This window comes from Mauremys mutica, chromosome 3 (assembly GCF_020497125.1).
Source record: "Mauremys mutica isolate MM-2020 ecotype Southern chromosome 3, ASM2049712v1, whole genome shotgun sequence".
Classification (NCBI taxonomy): Eukaryota; Metazoa; Chordata; order Testudines; family Geoemydidae; genus Mauremys; species Mauremys mutica.
In genome coordinates this window covers 97,941,613-97,960,568 of record NC_059074.1, presented here as the reverse complement: position 1 = coordinate 97,960,568, position 18,956 = coordinate 97,941,613, and the positions used below count along the sequence as shown (strand labels likewise).

The following is an 18,956-nucleotide window of genomic DNA, read 5'->3' as shown; positions in this document are numbered from 1 at the left end:
TGGAGCAAGTGAGCAAAAAGATTGAACTGCCTCATTACCCGTAAAAGTGCTCGTTGATATCAGTGTGTTGTATGTAAGCAGTTTAACATAGAGAAGCTTGCATTGACACTGACTGTTCTGGGTGCAGTTTGTGGATAAACAGAAGATTTAAGTTAGCACCGCTGTCAGTAGTGTATCTGTGTCATGAGCAGTAAAGTACACTTTACAATCCTCTGGGCCTTCAAAGAGCAGGGGAAAAGATTAAACACTTTTAGGTAGTGGATTTAGTTTCCAAAGTAATTTCTTCTTCTCCCAGTGTTCCTGGACCAACCAAGAGTGGGCTAAGGACGGATGTCAAACAAAAATCTAATACAGACGCCCCCTGACTTATGCATCGTTCCGTTCTGGAAAGCCTTTGTTTAACTTGAATTTTGCGTAAGTCGGAAACGTATGCCTGTACGTTACGCATAAATTTCCGCAACTCGAAAATCCTATTTCTGGCTTATGGAATTTTTTCTGTAAGTGCAAATTTGCATAAGTCGAGTCTTCTGAAACCCAGGGAACATCTGTATCCCCTAATGGGGAATGCTAAGAATGTGGTCTTCTAGAAGATTGATTTATGCTGTCTTTGCCTTCCCACCTCATTAAATGTTTTATTTTTTTCTCCAGATGCACAGAATACTACTAGCTTTAAGTAAAGTTTAGACATCAAAGAATTTGCAAGCATTGCGTAAGAAATTGGTTGTTTAAGTAGAACACAGCATTTGTTATGTACATAGACTGCTGTGTTAGTTTAGTGGAATGCGGTTTGGGTGTTTTCTTCTGTACTATTTCCCTTCTCACCTTTATCATTTCCAGTTCTCTTACTGAATTTGTAGTCTGTTCGTTCAGGTTTGAGGGCATTGTAGGTTGCTCCAGTGGAGCAAAGCTGTTAATGTGTTGTTGTAGGTTCATTTCAGTGGGATACAGTGTGTAAGTTTGAGGTTGCTCTTTGAATTGTCAGAAGGAAATGAATTGTGATTAGGTGGTGTGTGGTCTCATTACTATGAAAAATTGACTGTCAACCTTACTTTCATTTCTAGCTATAAATTGGGGGGAAATGTCTGTCTTCCTTTCTTATTTGATGCAGTGTGGTTTTCTATCCTGGTGGACTTCTCTAAATATCTTGGCCATGGTGACCCATTCTTTAGAGAGACAGGAGTTTTTCAATGAGTTTTTATGAGACAAGTACAGAGGGATTCTCAGTTTGTTTTCCAAATGCCTTATTTTCTTATAAGGATTTGAGATTTGTAGGGAGTCAATGGGAAATAACAGTATTCAAATACCACATACAATAAGCAGTGGAAGAAAGTAGAGAATAGTATGTTGACTAGTGAGTAGAATCTGCAGCAGAGAACAGCTAAAACCAGGAAGAGATGGAGCCAGCTAGTGGTACAGAAGCTGCAGCTGTATTAAAAAATAAATTGGAGGCATCCTGGTATTTATGCCCGGAGCGCGTCATGCCTATGTTGCACATTGCCATTCACTCCGGGAAATCATGACTACCGCAGAGCTCCACAATGCACTTTAAATGGCAGCACTTCATTTCTAAAATGACTAGAGTCCTGCACGAATACAAAATTTGTATCTGCTTCTGATCTGTGATGCGCAAATATGATCCACTGATATAAAGCAGATATTTGCAGATTTGCCGCGCTCTAGATACAAAATTTGTATCCGCATCCATCCACGAACTGAGAACATAATCCATGGAAAGTCCGGTGGAAAAGAGGACCTGACAGTATCCAAGTCAGATCTATAGACGGGACACCCAAAATCTAGTTACTGCAGGCAGGGAGGCACCAGGTCATCACCTGTGCCAGCCTCTACTTAGCTGGGGCCACCTCCTACCTAGGTCAGGCTACTGCAGCTCCCAGCCCTGGCTCTCCAAGTGAGTCCCTCCCAACCCCAGGGGCAGGGCCTCAGCCAGAAGAGACGGCGGTGGGGGGGGGAGGAGAGCGTTCTGGCACTCCTGCTGGAGTATCCGCTTTTTAAATATTACAAGGTTGGAATTGTCATATCTGTGTAATGCCCTACCCCTTCAAATAAATTATTAAATTCTTAAGCCCTACATTGGAAACAAGGATTTATTGGAACTTTTAATTTCCCGTCGAGAGGGATTTTTTTTTTTAATTAGTGGAGCGAGTCACAAGCAGATCCCAAATCATAGTTTAGCAACCACAAAGCCCTTGATCACTCAGAAGGCAGTAGATGTCCTGGCTGATCTTCCTGGGTTAAAGGAAAGAATTGTGGCAGAAATTAAAATTGGGTAATTTCCCCCTAGAACATGTCAGTAACTATAGTTGTGAACTTTAAAATACTGTGGCCTAGAAAAATGAAATGTATATTATCAGATACCTGGTACATGGAATCATGCTGTCTATGTAGTGTAGTGTTGCAAAAACTATTAACTCCATAAACCATATGTCATGGTGACTAGGTGAGCTGCCCTTTAGGGCCTGCTTTCGTCTTTCCCACGTGCACCCCTTTGAGGACAGGTTTCACTGCCTTCTCCCCTCTCTTAGTCTTCCCATTCTTTGACTAGATCTCTGGGTTGTAGCTCTCTCCACTTGCCCAAACATGTTAATGTGACAGGCTCAAGTGGATTCAGCACCTGTTAGCTCTTTTCTTGCAGGGGGCCTGTGAGAACAGCTGATTAAAGTAACTCAAAACCAGCTTCTTCATAACAAAGCATTATTCATTCTTTAATCCAAAGCTACTGTGCTGGCTAGGTCTCTGTGTGTAGCATCTCCACAGACAGCCCCTAAAAGAAGGGAAGGGCACCAGACTGTTGGAGTAACCCTCAGAGAAAGGTGCTTCCTGCTTGGGGGTTGGGGAAAATGAAAAGTAATTTTGTATTCAGCAGCAGCAGGAAGGAAGCTGCCTCTGTCCCCTCCTCCAATAATGAACACATGTTCTGGTGCTGACTGAGCTTGTGCCTGTGCCATTATTCCAGGGACTCTGTCGGCTTGTGCTAACCCACCAAAAAGGAGATCACCTGATTATGCAGCAATATGTAGCAATAGGTCAGAGGTAAAAACAATAAAGAAAACCTGCAAGCATGACTCTTACCTAATCTTCTAACCTCTCCTTGCTTATTTAAACCAGCCCTGCTTAGTCCAGACAGCCTTCAGCCTGGGGTGAGGGGGGAGACATACCTGCACTACCTGCCTTTTGCAGCCTACCATTTTTCCAGTTCAAATGTCTTCCTGATTTCCCCCAAGCCTTCCCCCTTGACTTCATGGCACATTTTCCAAATTGTTTTATTAAAGGTAAATGTTTGAATAATTTCATAACCAGTTGTGCTGCTGCTTAATTCCTACTTTGCCACATGATTGAGCCACAGATGTGCTGCAGAGGTTGGCCAGCCTTGCCTCATGATTTAGGTCTAATGTACTGCACAGTGTAAGGGTGCTTGATTATTTAAAAGAAAATATCTCACACATCTTCCCTGTAATTATATTCTTTTTATTCTGGGCAAGTTTCTTTATGAATCTATAACTGAATTTTGAAATAAGTACCTAATACATTGTGAGAAATAAATGTGTTTTATTCAGGGCTGCCTCGGGGGGAGGGGCAAGTGGGGCAATTTTCCCCAGGCCCTGGGCCACACGACAATATAGTATTCTATAGTATTGCAACTTTTTTTTATGGAAGGGGCCCCCAAAATTGCTTTGCCCCAGCCCCCCTGAATCCTCTGGGTGGCCCTGGTTTTATTAGCAGTGTGGAACTTCATTATTTTCAGCTTCTCAAAGTACTCAGGCTTTTTATTTTCCTGTTAAGCGAAGCAGTATAACAGCTTAATTGTCCCACTGGACACCTCTGGTTTTATTTATTCATTTATTTACGTTTGATACAATAATGGGGACATCGGGGATGGGGGGTGGAATTGAGGTTGCAAAGGCATAGTGACAGAGTAGCTTTTTGCAGTTGTTCTCGATAGAATCTCTCTCTCCCACCTGCAACCATATGTTCAATTATAAACCACTATCTGAAGGACTTGATTCTTGAATAGAATAAGGCGTGAGAGCATTGAGCAAGTCCATTTCTACTCTTGCCTGCCTCTGCTCTCAGTTAATTGAGGGCATGTCTACACTGCCCTGCAGTTCTGTCTATGGAGGTGTGAATAGCAGAGTGCACCAGTTTGCTTTGCTGTAACTCATCCGTGTGGACGCTGCAAGCTAAAAGACTCCTATGTTGCATTTATGTAGCTCTGTTTGAAGAGGGCTATGTTAATGTGAACTGTGAACCTTTTAGCTTGTTCCTGTGTGGGAGAGTTACAGCGCAGCTCTTCGGTGCACACACAGCATTGCTATTCATGGCCCCAAGGTCCGAACTGTGTGGTAGCATGGATGTGCCCTAAATAAGAGACAAAAGAACTGCTTTAAATATCAGTGTTATAGTATCTTGTATCCTGATGAGAACATGTTGTCTCCAGAACTTGGCAAGGTTCTCCTTGTCTCTGTGCTGTCTGTTAGAGCTCTGTATTTGCATAGACTGATGACGGACCTGAGGAATACTGAGGTAGAACTATTTCTATCCAGAAGTAGTTTCTCTTGCATTCTCTCCTTGCTCTTACGTTTCCTTACTATCTCCTCACATGGACAATAATGTGTGGTAATGAATGAAGGATTACGTATTCTACTTTTGTGCAGGCCCTTAAAAAATTAGCACGCACAGAAAAGTAGGCATTCACTTTCCATGTATAATATGTTCTTCACTGTGTAGTGATTGCCATATATATGGGTATTTTTTTAGGGTGGAGAGTGTGTAACTGTGTCAAAATTATTTATTTCAGATTTATGCTGTATAAAATAAGAGCCCAAGTTGTAAGCTCTAGGCATAGTCTAATTAAATGCAACAATAAATAATCAAGCTGGGAGTTGCCCCAATCCAGTATCCTGACCACAGGAGAGACAAAAAGCCAACAGTTCTACCTCCTCTCCGCCCACCACCAACATACCTGTCACATGAACCATCCTCACAATTCGGAACTAGTAGCTGAAAGCCTGTGCTGTTCCATGGGTGAAACCAGTAAAGTTAAAATGGCTGAGAACTCGAAAACTGGATGGTGACAGACAGTGAAACCCAGTGGTGATTCAACCTGATAACATTCTAAACAAGAGGAGCTTTCAGGCATGTGTGTAGCCATTTCCTTTGCTTCACTCTATATAATAAACTTCAGTGTGACACACAATGACAATCCTGGAGTTTTATTATAGGTGACTGTCTTCTACAATTTCACTACGTGTGAATGCCAGGAACTTTTGTGTGTGCTTGCTTATGTTTTAGATGGACGAAGTTCTTAACTGATTATATGGAAGCTTCTTTGCCTAGATTGGCTGTAAAGAGATTTTCCAGTTGGCTCTTTACCAGGTTTATGGCTATTTGGGTTGATAAGGAAGAAAGAGTCAATGAAACTATTTTTTAGAAGCCACAGTGTCGCGATAGAAGAGTTGTGCAGTAAATTTGTTTGTTTGATTTCCACCTCCTGGTGTTGCACTGGTTTTTTTTTTCAAAGATTAAGATTAAAGACTTTTTTGCTGCTATCTTTATCGTTAAATTACCTTCATTTGTGAGACACTTTTTTTACCTCCAAGTGTCTGATTTGAACATTCAAAATATTTTAAAAGCACAATTAAGATTCATCAATGGTGTTTTACTCTTTTAATATTCCTTTGCAGTTTCTGAAAATTCTGACTGTGAAAGGGAAGGTTCGAGAGGTTAAAATTATCATCTTTTCGTTCATATAGTCATTGGTTCAGTGAGAACTGTATGTTCCCTTAGGAAGTACAAGTGCAGAAATAATTTTATTTCAAAGCATGACTAAAATTAAAAAAAAATAATGAAATACTTTGCCCATCTACAGGAAATCTCAAAGCACTTTGTCAACTTTAATGAATTTAGTCTCAACACCCTTCTTTGAGCTAGATGGTTGTACCTCTATTTTATAGCTGGGGAGACAGAAGCCTGTAGATGAAATAATGTGATCAAACAGAAGATCTGTTGCAGAACTGAGATTAGAACTCTTGTCTAAGAGTCCTGTGCTTTAATTAGACATTCCTTCCTTTCTAATAGAAGCCTAGAAGTAAAATTTTGATTTTGGGGTGTTAATGTTAAGTGCAAATTAATCACCTCATCTTAAATCCAGATCAGGTGCCAGTCTGTCAAATGGCACTCTTTTTTTTTTTTTTTTAAAACAAGCTTGATCCCTCATTTTTTGTATTCATTAGATTGCATTATATAGGAGACCCAAGGGAGAGTGTCTTGGGGACAAACTCACATACACTCTCAGTATTTCATTGGTGTTGTGAGCATTTTTAATATTAAAAATAAAGATTTAAATAGCATTAACATGTATAGACTAGAACTATTAGTCAGGAGAAAAAAGATGTTAACTCTAATCTCAAATTATAATTAGTATGAACATGTAGTGTCAAGGGGAAAAGATACCAGTTTTCAGAAACTCAGATGTTTTGAGTGAACAAAAACCAGTAATGATTGTGAACATCTTTAGTTTCTTCTAAGATAGTAGTGCTTGTTTATATGTAGCTGTTTGCCCTTGCAATGCTTCCCATCATTGAATGCAGAGCACAATTATTTCTTTCAGTTTTAGTAACAAAAAATGCTAGTATTCTAGCATAATCTATTTGTATAATGGGCAGAGGCCTTTTCATCCATCACTGGACTATTTCCCTGTAGAACAACCATGGACTATCAGAGTATAAAACCAATTGAGCCACTAATATAGCTTCTAACTTGCACTGAGGAACTTGGGACATTGTAAATACTTCCAACATTTATTATTTGCAGATGTTCCTCATATAACTTTTTTTCTTTGGCAGTCTAGTGCCATCAATGTAGAATTTAAAACTCCCTGTGTTAGTCACCCACTAATTTCCCTTGAGATATTGCAAGCATTGTCAAGTCATGCTTACTAAATTGCTTTAGATTCTATTTCACAAATACATCACTAGAGCCTTAGTTAGGTGGTTGATGGATTGACCAGTGGAGGGAGGGATAGGGGTAGCTCAGTGGTTTGAGTGTTGGCCTGCTTAAACCCAGGGATTGTGAGCTCAATCCTTGAGGGGGCCATTTAGGTATCTGGGGCAAAAATCTATCTGGGAATTGGTCCTGCTTTGAGCAGGGGGTTGGACTAGATGACCTCCTGAGGTCCTTTCCAACCCTGATATTCTATGATTTATGAAGATTTTTTTTTGTTTTTTTCCTTGTTGGGCCTGTTCTGTAGTAGGTGACTTCTGGGTACCTGTCTCGCTCTGTCAATCTGTTTCCTCATTTCCCCAGGTGGGTATTGTTGTTTTAAGAATGCTTGATAAAGATCCTGCAGGTGTTTGTCTCGTTTGAGGGATTGGAGCAAATGCAGTTGTATAGTAGGGTTTGGCTGTAGACACTGGGTCATGTGATGTGTCCTGGATGGAAGCTAGAGGCATGTAGGTAAGTATAGCGGTCAGTAGGTTTCCAGTATAGGGTGGTGATTATGTGAGCATCACTTATTTGCACTCTAGTGTCCAGGAAGTGGATCTCTTATGTGGACTGGTCCAAGCTGAGGTTGATAGTGGGGTGGAAATTGTTGAAATCCAGGTGGAATTTTTCAAGGGCCTCCTTTCTGTGGATCCATATGATGAAGATGTCATCAATGTAGCACAAGTAGAGGAGGGGCGCTAGCAGACAAGAGCCAAGGAAGTGTTCTAAGTCAGCCATACTGTTGGCATACTGTGGGGCCATTCGGGTACCTATAGCAGTGCTGCTGACTTGAAGGCATAAGTTGTCCCCAAATCTGAAATGGTTGTGGGCGAGGACAAAGTCACAAAGTTCAGCCACATGCCGTGGCCTCATCAGGGATACTGTTCCTGACAGCTTGTAGTCCATCCTTGTGTGGAATATTGGTGTAAAGAGCTTCTACATCCAAGGTGGCCAGGATAGTGTTTTCAGGAAGATCACCAATGCATTGTAGTTTCCTCAGGAAGCCGGTGGGGTCTCAAAGATAGCTAGGAGTGCTGGTAGCGTAGGGTCTGAGGAGAGAGTCCAAATAGCCAGATAATCCTGCTGTAAGAGTGCCAGTGACTGAGATGATGGGGCATCCAGGGTTTCCAGGTTTATGGATCTTGGGTAGCAGATAGAATACCCCTGGTTTGTTGATTATGATTATGCTGTCTGTAGGTGTGTATCATTTTTGTATTTGAAGTTGAGTATTGGCTATGTACTTGTATCTCAGTGTGTTTGATTTTAAGTAGCCACAGTGAAGCATTTGGTCAAAAACAGACTTCAAAGAGAAACTGCAGAACTAAAATTCACTTGCAAATTTAACACCATTAATTTGGGCTTGAATAGGGACTGGGAGTGGCTGGCTCAATACAAAAGCAACTTTCCCTCTCTTAGTATTGACACCTCCTCATCAGTTATTGGGAGTGGACCACATCCAACCTGATTGAATTGGCCCTGCCAACACTGGTTCTTCACTTGTAAGGTAACTCCCTTCTCTTGTGTCAGTTTAATAATGCCTGTATCTGTAATTTTCACTCCATACATCTGAAGAAGTGGGTGGTTTTTACCCACGAAAGCTTATGCCCAAATAAATTTGTTAGTCTTTAAGATGCCACCGGACTCCTCGTTGTTTTTGTGGATACAGACTAACACGGCTACCCCTCTGATACTTTTAAATGCTTAGGATTCTTGGCCTGTGAACCTTTTGGTACTGAAGAAATCAATTATGTTTGATACTGTTTTTGTTTGCATAGTACTTGCTGTATTGCTGTAATTATATAATCGCAGTCACAGGATACTATAGAAGATTTGCAGAGAAGTCCTCGGCTGTGACTAAACCTTTGACATCACACCTTGTGGGCAAAGTGCAAGGAGGGAAAAAAAGAATATTGTGATGTAGGCAAAAGCTCTCAAGAACTAATGGATCAGTGGACTGACAGCTGTCAGGAAGCCTTTGAAACTATAAAATAACTGTTGTAAACTGTGCCCATCTTGGGGTTTGCCAGCTGGAAGCTTCCATATATATATTACATACAGATGTCAGCTTGACAAGATTAAGAGCGGCATTGTATCAAGAACAAGAACAACGGGTCAGAGTAATTGCATATGTCAGCTGATGACTGAGTGCAACTGAATGGAATTATTTCTGTGCATAAACTTGAGTTCCTAACTCTCAAATGGTTTGTCTGAAAACATCCATGACTATTTGTATGGAGCAGAGTTTGAGGTTGTGACTGATGATGATCCTTTAACATACACTCTAACAACTCCCATGTTGGATGCTAGTGGTTGTTGGCAGTGTTAGCAATTTATGATTTCATTATCAGATACAAGTCAGGCAAACTGAATGGGGATACGGATGGTTTATCACCCAACCACATTGCTTTAAATTTGAAGATGAGTGCATTTAAGCTTCAAGCGTGAGTTCAGAAATATTTATCCAGAGCTCCTTGCATCCGACGAAGTGGGCATTCACCCACGAAAGCTCATGCTGCAAAACGTCTGTTAGTCTATAAGGTGCCACAGGATTCTTTGCTGCTTTTACAGAACCAGACTAACACGGCTACCTCTCTGAAACTTGAGTCTGAGAACTGGGAACAACTGTCAGCAGATACCTGCATTACCTGTGAAAAACAATCAGTACATATTAAGATACAGACATGTGGAGAAGATACCAATAAAGAGAAATTTTTTAATGACTGAATTGGTGTCATGCAGTGATAGTGCTGGTTGAGTACAAATGTGCAGAGCTATGTCCAGGAAACTCCAGTATACCTGGACTTTGTGTTTGGAGATTAGAGAAAGATACAGAGGAAAGATAAGTCATCAGCAAGAATAATTCAAATGATGTAAGAAGGTAAAAGGTTTACAAGGTACAGGAATCTCCTGAGTTACATTTGCTAAGGAAGTGGAATCAACATCACTTAGATTAGTGGCTCTGAACTTTTCCACGGTACTCTACCCCTTTTAGGAGTCTGATTTGCTTGTGTACCCCAAGTTGCATATAATTATAAAATAAATCAATTGGAATATTATACTTACATTTCATTGTATAGTATATAGAGCAGTATAAATAAGTCCTTTTGTGAAATTTTAGTACTGACTTTGTTAATGGTTTTTATGTAGCCTGTTGTAAAAGTAGGCAAATATCTAGATGAGTTGATATGTTCCCTGGAATAACTCTATATACCCCCATGTATCCCTGGTTGAGAAACACTTGACTTAGATGAAGAGGTACTCTAGTGAAGAATGAGGTGAAGAGAAGTCATTATTAAGTTACTGCTCCCACATTCTCATTGATATCGAACTACAAGGTATTTAGGATGAAGTTGGCATATGGGCATAGATCAAACTTTGGCATTAGTCAGAGACTGCTACTGTTGACCTAGAATTGCAGTTGATGTCCATGGTAAATGGAGAACCTCTGAGAGATGCATCAGAAGAAAAAGCTAGCACAGAGAAGGCAGCGCCTTTAGTGAATATTAAGATTTATTCACCACGGGCACTAATATGCAGAGATTTCTTAGTATTAGAACGTGGTGACTGTGATACAAGAAATATTTTGGTGGTGTCTGGTTATTTTACTGGGTATGCATATCCTACTAAAGATTAAACAGCCAAAACAGTTGCTACTACTCTACGAAAAAACTTGGCTGTCAGTATGGTTTTCTGATACATAGTGATCAAAGAACGGACTTTGAATCTGAGCTGATATCTGAGCTATGCACCCTACTATGGGTAAAATGAAGAACTATGCCTTATCACTAAAGCTACGTTTTAGTTATGGGTATTTTAGTAAAAGTCATGGACAGGTCACGGGCAGTAAACAAAAATTCATGGCCTGTGACCTGTCCATGACTTATACTATATACCCCTGACTAAAACTTGGGGGCAGGAGCTTCCCGGGGGCACCGCAGGTGCTGGGGCAGGGCAGCCTGGTTATTGGCGGGAGGGGCGGGTGGTGGTGTGCAGCCCGGGACCCCCACTGGTGCTGGGGTGTGTGTGCGGGTGGTGGGGCCAGCAGGCTCCCTACCTGGCTCTACGTGCACCCCTGTCCCCCACAGTAGCAGCAGAGTTTGGGTTTGGTAGGGGGCAGGGGGTTGAGGCACAGGACGGGGTGAGGCGGGCTCTGTGTGGTGCTTACCTAGGGGGCTCCCCGGAAGCGTCGGCATCCCCCTCGCTTAGCTGCTAGACAGAGGCATGGCCAGCTTCGCAGCTCCCATTGGCCAGGAACTGCGGCCAATGGCAGCTGCGGGGGTGGTGCATGCAAGCAGAGGCAGTATGCAAAGCTGCCTGGCCACATCTCCGCCTAGGACCTGGGGAGCCCCCCAGGTAAGCACTGCTCAGAGCCCATCTCACCCCAGCCTGTGCCTCAACCCCCTCCCACACCCAAACTCTCCTGGGGAGTGGGAGGGGGGCGGCGCGTGGTGGCCCGAGACTGCCCCAGCAGCGGCTGGTGCAACTGACGTAGGGGCTGCCTGAGCTGCCCCTGAGCCAGGTGCACCGGCTGCTGCAAAAGTCACGGTGGTCACGGAAAGTCACAGAATCCATGACCTCCATTACAAACTTGCAGCCTTACTTATCACCTATGAAGAAACTTTGTAGAGCGATTCAATAGAATGCTGTTGAGCCTGTTAGGGCAGTTGGAGAATTTAAAAAAAACCCTCAGTGGAGGAAGTATGTCAAACGATTGATTCATGCTTACAATTATACCAGAAATGACAGAACTGGAGAGACTCCATATTTCTTAATGTTTGGCAGACAGCCATTATTACCAATTGACTTGTGTTTTGGAATTAAGCTACAAGGCAAATCTGAACTAACTCATCAACAGTATGTGAAGGATCTTAAGAGAAAACTGAAGAATGCCGATGAGTTGGCAAGAAAAGAATTGGAGAAAAGTCAGAAAGCTAACAAGAGGTGATGGGACACGAAAGTTATGATTTCACGAATCTGAAGGTGACAGGGTCCTCGTTCACAATCTCAATTTAAGAGGGAATGTAAATTGGGGACAGATGGGATCCCCAGATACAAGTTTGTGATCCAACAACTGCAGGATGATCTTCGTGCCCCGTGCCATTCTCAGAAGCGGCCAGCACCACTTCCCTGCTGCCCGTGGGCGGGGGGGCAGAGGGCTTTGTGCGTTGCCCTTGCCTCCAGGCACCGCCCCCCTCAGCTCCCATTGGCCGGGAATGGGGAAGCGCGGCCAGCTTCGGAGGAGGTACCTGGAGCAAGGGCAGCGCACGCGGAGCCCTCCGCCCCGCCGCCTCCAGGGGCCGCAGCGCTTCCTGGAGCAGCGCAGGGCTGAGGCCAGGGCAGGCACGCAGGGAGTCTGCCCTGGCCCGATGTGCACCGCTGCCACCCTGGAGCCACTTTAGGTAAGTGGTGCCGGGCCAGAGGCCGAACTGTGCCTGCACCCTGCCCCAAGCCCCATGCCTGCACCTCGCACCCCGCCTGCACCCCAACTCCCTGTCCTGAGCCCCCTCTTATACTCCACATCCCTCCTGTACCCCAACCCCCTGCCCTGAGCCCCCTCCCTCAGTCTACACCCCTCCTGCATCCCTGCCCTGAGCCCCCTCCTGCACTCCGCACCCCTCCTGCACCCCAACCCTTTGCCCTGGCCCTGCATACGATTTCCCCACCCAGATGTGGCCTTCGGCCCAATACGTTTGCCCACCCCTGCTTTAAATAATAGATTATTATTTGATTGCCAAAACAGTAGAGCAGCTGTATACTGCCTCCCGTTAGTTTGGGACTAGCAGGGGGAAAAAGGTTCATGAACCCTTGGAGCATTCTCAGTAGGGCATCACCAAGAGTGGGGCCATTTGCAATCCCAAATATTAAGGGGAAAAAAAAGGATGGGAGGCACTAAACTCTTTAGTTTGCTCAGGCATATCCAGAGAGAGACAGCGGTACTGGAGGGGAGGTGAAGATCTCTGCCCTGAGGGTTGATGTTCACAGACCTGCTTTTACTAATTGCAAGGAGAGGTTAACCACAAGGAAAAGAATACTAGCCTATTCAGAGAACTGGGCACCTGCTGCTTGTTCCGTTCAGGATGATGTGGTGCTATAAATGCCAAATCAGCATTGCATGTTCTAAATGCATGGAATTTGTGAACTGTGTACCTTTTGGTATTGAAGAAACCCATTATGTTTGGTACTACTGTTTTTGTTTTGTATAGTTTGTGCTGTTTTCTGTAATAAGATTGTGCTTATATTTATGGGCAGTCTTATATAACCCTCAAATTGTCATTATATAAACTTAAAGATTTTTTTGGTAGCTTTACTATATTATAGTGTCTTTATTCCAAAGTAGAACAATTCAGGGTATGGGCATCCACAACTGTCCAAACATGCATATTTAGCATGTGGCGTTCCCCACAGGTAAGAGTTCCGCTGTGAAACTGAACCCACTCACTAGTCCGGCAGTAAAATGAAATTAAAATGGTTACTTATGTAATCAAAGTTTAGTGAGTTACACAAGCAAAAAACAATAACATTATCTGGTCTCAGTTACAGGGGATTCTTCAGTTGGTTATTATATCTGGAGCTCTGAAGGGGGGAACAAATAATCTGGTGGGGGTGGAGGGGGCGTCAAAATGTATCAGGTGACTTGTGGGAGAGGCTGATCCGGTTGCCATTACTAGCAAGGGCTAAGTGAAATATTTTATAAATCTCAAATACTTTCAGAAGATTCTTGAGAAATATAGGGAGTTTAATCTTCTTTCATAACTTCCCAAGAGACCCACTCAAAAAACCCTAATCTTCTATTTGCATATAGTCATAATTAGGAATTGAGTTTTTCTTTAACCCTTTGAGCCTGATGAGGAGTTCTAGCATTCTCATTTACTGTTGAGTCCCGTAGCTATCATCAAGAGAATAAGTAATTTAATTTCTATCATCACTTTCAGTGTCTTAAGGTTATGGAAATAAGAGTGTGTTTCTTAGCCTGTTTTAATATTATTCCAGTTGGATTAGTTGATAGTGCCTTAAAGATACTCTAAATGCAAATGCTGTCTCTTATGATACCTTCCTGTGTACCAGTTGAGGTCTAAATTCTATTTAGTAACAGAATAAATTCAAAATTATTTTTTAGAATAGGTGGGATTTTTGTTAATGTGGTAAACAAGTGAACAATTGTTTAATAAGTTTAAAATTATCTCTCAAGTTGTTTTTTGTCTCTAAAGACAGGTTGAAAAATGGTTTCTCCAGCTAAAATTAGTTATTTGTTCGTGAAGAATAAGTTATTTATGCAGAGAAAAATACTGAATGAATGCATTACATTTCTTAAATTTATTTCAGAATTTGTCAAGTTTGGGTGCAAAGTCTTTCTATTAAGAATGTTTTGGAACAGTCTAATTTTGACTTCTAGAGTTAGACAATCCATATAAAATTGTGCATCTGTGTGTATAGATAAATGTATGTATGGTGACAACAACAAGAGTTAAGGTTTAAACATTTGCATTCTGAAAGGTTTTTTTTTCAGTTGCTTATAACTTTGTCTAGTTTTCACCTTTTGGACTGAAATTCTTCAGACCAGGTCTCCATGTGAGGGGAATGTGTAATTTTTTTTGGTTTTGGAAACTTGAGCAAATAGGATTTTGCTTGTTTTGACGAAGAAACTGTGTGCCAGGAAAACACTCTGCCATTATTTATTTAAAAAACAACAACAAAAAAACTCCCCCCCCCCCACAGACAACCTCCCTCCTTCCAAAAACAAACATTTCAGCCTTTTTAGAATAATTCTAATACCTACCACTAATGCATGGCGATTAAAAAAAAAATCTTTAGATAAGATGAAGCCTGATAAAAATCTGTTTTGTTTTGGCAGAGAGTTGTTTAAAAACCACAGTGCTGACACACTGATAGCTTCAATAACTAGAAGTTTTTTCAAAATATTTTTCTGTGTTGAAGGTTTTTACAGCCCTGTCTCATTCACAACACTGAGTCAATGCTCTGTACGAAAGACTAAAGAAGTCTGCCAAAGCCAGTTAAGCACTTAGGTATTTAAAATTTTAAAAGCATAAATGCTTAATGAGGTTTTAAACCATTTAGATGAATGGGAGGAGATAGTATCTGCATCATCCTCAGGCCTGGGCTACACTAGCGGTGGGGAGGGGGGGGGTTCGGACTAAGATACGTAACTTCAGCTACGCTATTCGCATAGCTGAAGTCTAAGTATCTTAGTTCGACTTACCTGGCTGTCCTCACAGCGGTGAGTCAGCTGCTGCAGTGCCCCCATCGACGCCACTTACTCCTCCTGCCGAGGTAGAGTACGGGCGTCGATTAGCGGATCGATTTATCATGTCCAGACGAGATGCGATAAATTGATCCCCGATACATCAAACACTACCCGCCAATCCGGCGGGTAGTATAGATGTTCCCTAAGTGAGTGTATACACCACCTTTTGTGAAAACAGTACATAGCCTAGGGTCCTGTTGTATCCATGGCTGTCCAAGAGATCTCGGATCATCTTCTTTACTGAAGACCTTTCAGTGATCATCCACACATTTGTCATTGCTAGGATTCCTACTCTCCTGTAAGAACTACGCAGAATCTCCAATTGTTGCAGAAAGTATCTGTTTCCTGAGTGGTACATGCACACAATATCTGTGCTCAATTCTCTGCACTGGCCTCTTTTGAGTAAGATGCAATAATGAATTAGCATTGAGTGGTTGAGGGTGGGGGTGATATTCTCTAGCCCTCCCACCACAGTAATTAAGAGTATCTAGGAATCTCTTGCTGTCATTGGAAAGTTGGAATTCTCCATATCTGATGGCTGATTCTCAGTCAGGGGCTTGTGCCTTGGAAATTCTCTCCTTCTGGTTATTTGTCAGAACACTTTGGCAATACACACCTATTTTTAGAGCTAATCTGGAGTTTGATGGAAAGTGCAGTTTCTGAAAAATCGGGCAAGAAGCTTACACAGCTTCGACCTTCCTGGAGCATTCAGCATCCCCTTCCACACCGTGTGCTTCCTGCAGTGAGTCTGCCCAGGGGGGGCCCCTGGGGAAGCCAGAGGGCCCTGCACCCCAACTCTACAGTCAGCAGTGACTCTCAGCCAGCCGGTAAAACAGAAGGTTTATTAGTCAACAGGAACACAGCATAGGGCAGAACTCATTAGCACAGAAATCAGTGACTTTCAGCCAGGGCTGTGGTCCTCCCCTTCTTCTATGTTTGTTTGTTTTTTTGTTTGTTTTTTTCCATTAGAAACCCCCCCCCCAAAGAAAAGTTTTGTTTAGTGTTGGGTTGACCCGAACTGTTCGCCAAAATGTTGGTTTGGCGAACTGAACTGAAGCCTTTCATTTCAGGTCAATTCAATAATCTGCACCTATCTGAATTGTCTTGGTGCCTTATTGGGAGTTGTTGTTTGGGTACTGTATGCTGCTGTTCCTCACTAAGGGTTGGGCTCCCTGTCTGGACTACATCTGCTATGATGTATGGCATGACTGTTCCTTATAAACACAGAACAAATACTTCGCTGTCTAGCAATACATCTTGAACAAATATTGACAGAAATGTTTTGATTAATTAAATAAAAATAAAGAATGTCAGGTATCCCCAAAAAAGGCTCCTAAAACAGATCTAGATTGAAAAAATCAGATGTATGGTCATGTTAGCTGTGGAGCTATGCAATAAATAGACTTTTTTTGTCCATTAGCTAATTGCAAAGGGGAAAACTCAGCCAAGATCTTTATAATGACAGATGACTTGGTCATATATTTAGGAAGTTTCCAAATGTATTACTTGTTCAATGCAGTCCTTTTAGAGATCCTCCCTGCCTTGGTAAAAATACAGAGGGGACCCTTCCTGTACTCAAGGAAGGAGCAGTTGGATCAGGCTTGGGGAAATCCTGAAATAGGAGACATGTTATAAATGCTGTTTCAATCACATATTAGTTTATATTTTGATTTTTACACTTGTGGGGGGGAAAAAAATCTTATTTTTCCAGGAAACAGCATCTTCAACTGAAAAAAGGAACAATTTGTTTTGGTATTAGAAAATGGGCAAAAAGAAGCAGTAATATATTTAAATTCGTATGTACTAAAGCTCAGGAGGAATTGGATTTAATATACTTCTAAGTCTTATGAAATGAGTGGGTCTGCATCATTTTGTTTTCAAAAGAATGTACACAGCTGCCACTCAAAAGTGTGTTTGTAGTATGTTGGAAGTAACTCAGGTTGCTACCATTATTTAAAGCAGTCTTCTCTTGAAAAGGGTGATGAGAAAATGCATAGGCTTTTGAAAGGTTGACTGGATAAGTAGTAGTTCGAGAATCATTGACCTAAATATTTGTCGCTCTGTTTCTTTTCTACTGTCAGTGAGAAGCACATGCAGAAATTGATTCAGTGTTTTCAATGCTAAATTCCGTATTTCTTTGCACTATAGTGATGTTACCTTTTGAGTCTTGGGAACAGTGCTGTGACAAATAATGGATGCTCAAAGCTACAATGTACAGAGCTCTCATCTTCTGTACAGTGGGTCTGCCTGCCTCAAAGTAGTGTCAGTTTTTTCTTTTCTCTTTGCATTCTAAAAAACAGAGATTCTGGGGGTGAGGGCCTGTACAGAAGGATTTGATTTCAATGGCTGATACAGCCTTTAATGTAAAGGAGGCGCTTGAGTTTTCTGGCCCTTTTCTCTATGGTCTGCTAGAAAAGGCTACACAAGGGCAGGGCCGGCTCCAGACCCCAGCGCGCCAAGCGCGTGCTTGGGGCGGCATTTTGGGGGCAGGGCGGCAGCCGGCTCCGGAGGACCTTCCGCAGTCATGACTGCGGAGGGTTCGCTGGTACCGCGGCTTCGGTGGACCTCCTGCAAGCATGACTGCGGAGGGTTCGCTGGTCCCGCGGCTCGGGTGGACCTCCCACAGGCATGCCAGCGGATGCTCCACCGGAGCCGTGGGACCAGCAGAACCTCCGCAGGCATGTCTGCCAGAGGTCCCCCGGAGCCGTGGGACCGGCGACTGCCAGAGCGCGCCCCGCGGCACACCGCCCTGCTTGGGGCGGCGGGATTCCTAGAGCCACCCCTGCACAAGGGAGCATGTTGTAAGACCAGTGTCTTTTGAATAGACACTTCAAGCTTCTGTCACAATGGTCAGTCACTGAACTTTTATTTTCACAGGTTTTGCAGTTTGTTGCAGGCTAGATATTTGCAAGGGTCTACCATAGCAAAAAGTTAGGGTGAAAGGCCCAAACTAATAAACAGATTAAATAACACACCCTATCCCATCCCCCAGAATCAAGGTCAGGAAACTCAAAACAGACATACAGGAAAACTGGGCTTTAAACTTTCAATTTTTAAAGTTTTAGTTAAGAACATAACATAAGAACATAATGGCAATACTGGGTTAAACCAGTGGTCCATCTAGCGTAGTATCATGTCTTATGACAGTGGCCAGTGCCAGGTGCTTCAAAGGGAATGAACAGAACAGGCAATAGTCAAGTGATCCATCCCCTGTCGTCCACTCCTACCTTCTGGCAAACAGAGGCTAGGGACACTCAGAGAATGATGTTGCATCCCTGCCCATCCTGTCTAATAGCCATTGATGGGACCTATCCTCCGTGAACGTATCTTTCTTTTTTGAACCCTGTTATAGTTTTGGCTTTCACAATGGCAATGAGTTCCACAGGTTAACTGTGCATTGTGAGAAGCAGTACTTCGTTGTGTTTGTTTTAAACCTGCTGCCTGTTCATTTTATCAGGTGACCCCTAGTTATTATGTTATGTGCAGGAATAAATAACGTAAATAAGCTAGGATGGGCAGGGATGGTATCCCTAGCTTCTGTTTGCCAGAAGCTGGGAATGAGTGACTGACAGGGAATGGATCACTTGACAATTACTTGTTCTGCACCTGGCATTGGTCACTGTCAGAAGACAGGATACTGGGCTAGATGGACCTTTGGTCTGACCCAATATGGCCGTTCTTATGTTCACTT

General features: G+C 42.7%; 1 protein-coding gene across 20 annotated transcripts in view; it reads left to right on the top strand.

The window, feature by feature from the left end:
• PTPRK (protein tyrosine phosphatase receptor type K) overlaps nt 1-18,956 on the top strand; it is a 576,479-nt gene that overhangs the window by 159,074 nt on the left and 398,449 nt on the right. Inside the window, exon 1 of one of the 20 annotated variants that reach the window (XM_045008705.1) lies at nt 11,874-11,943. The exons of the other annotated variants lie outside the window; for them this stretch is intronic. Within the exon in view, the coding sequence (XP_044864640.1) occupies nt 11,889-11,943 (55 nt within the window). The 5' untranslated portion in view covers nt 11,874-11,888. Of the gene's footprint in view, nt 1-11,873; nt 11,944-18,956 lie in introns of those variants that run through there. 20 annotated transcript variants of the gene reach the window in all.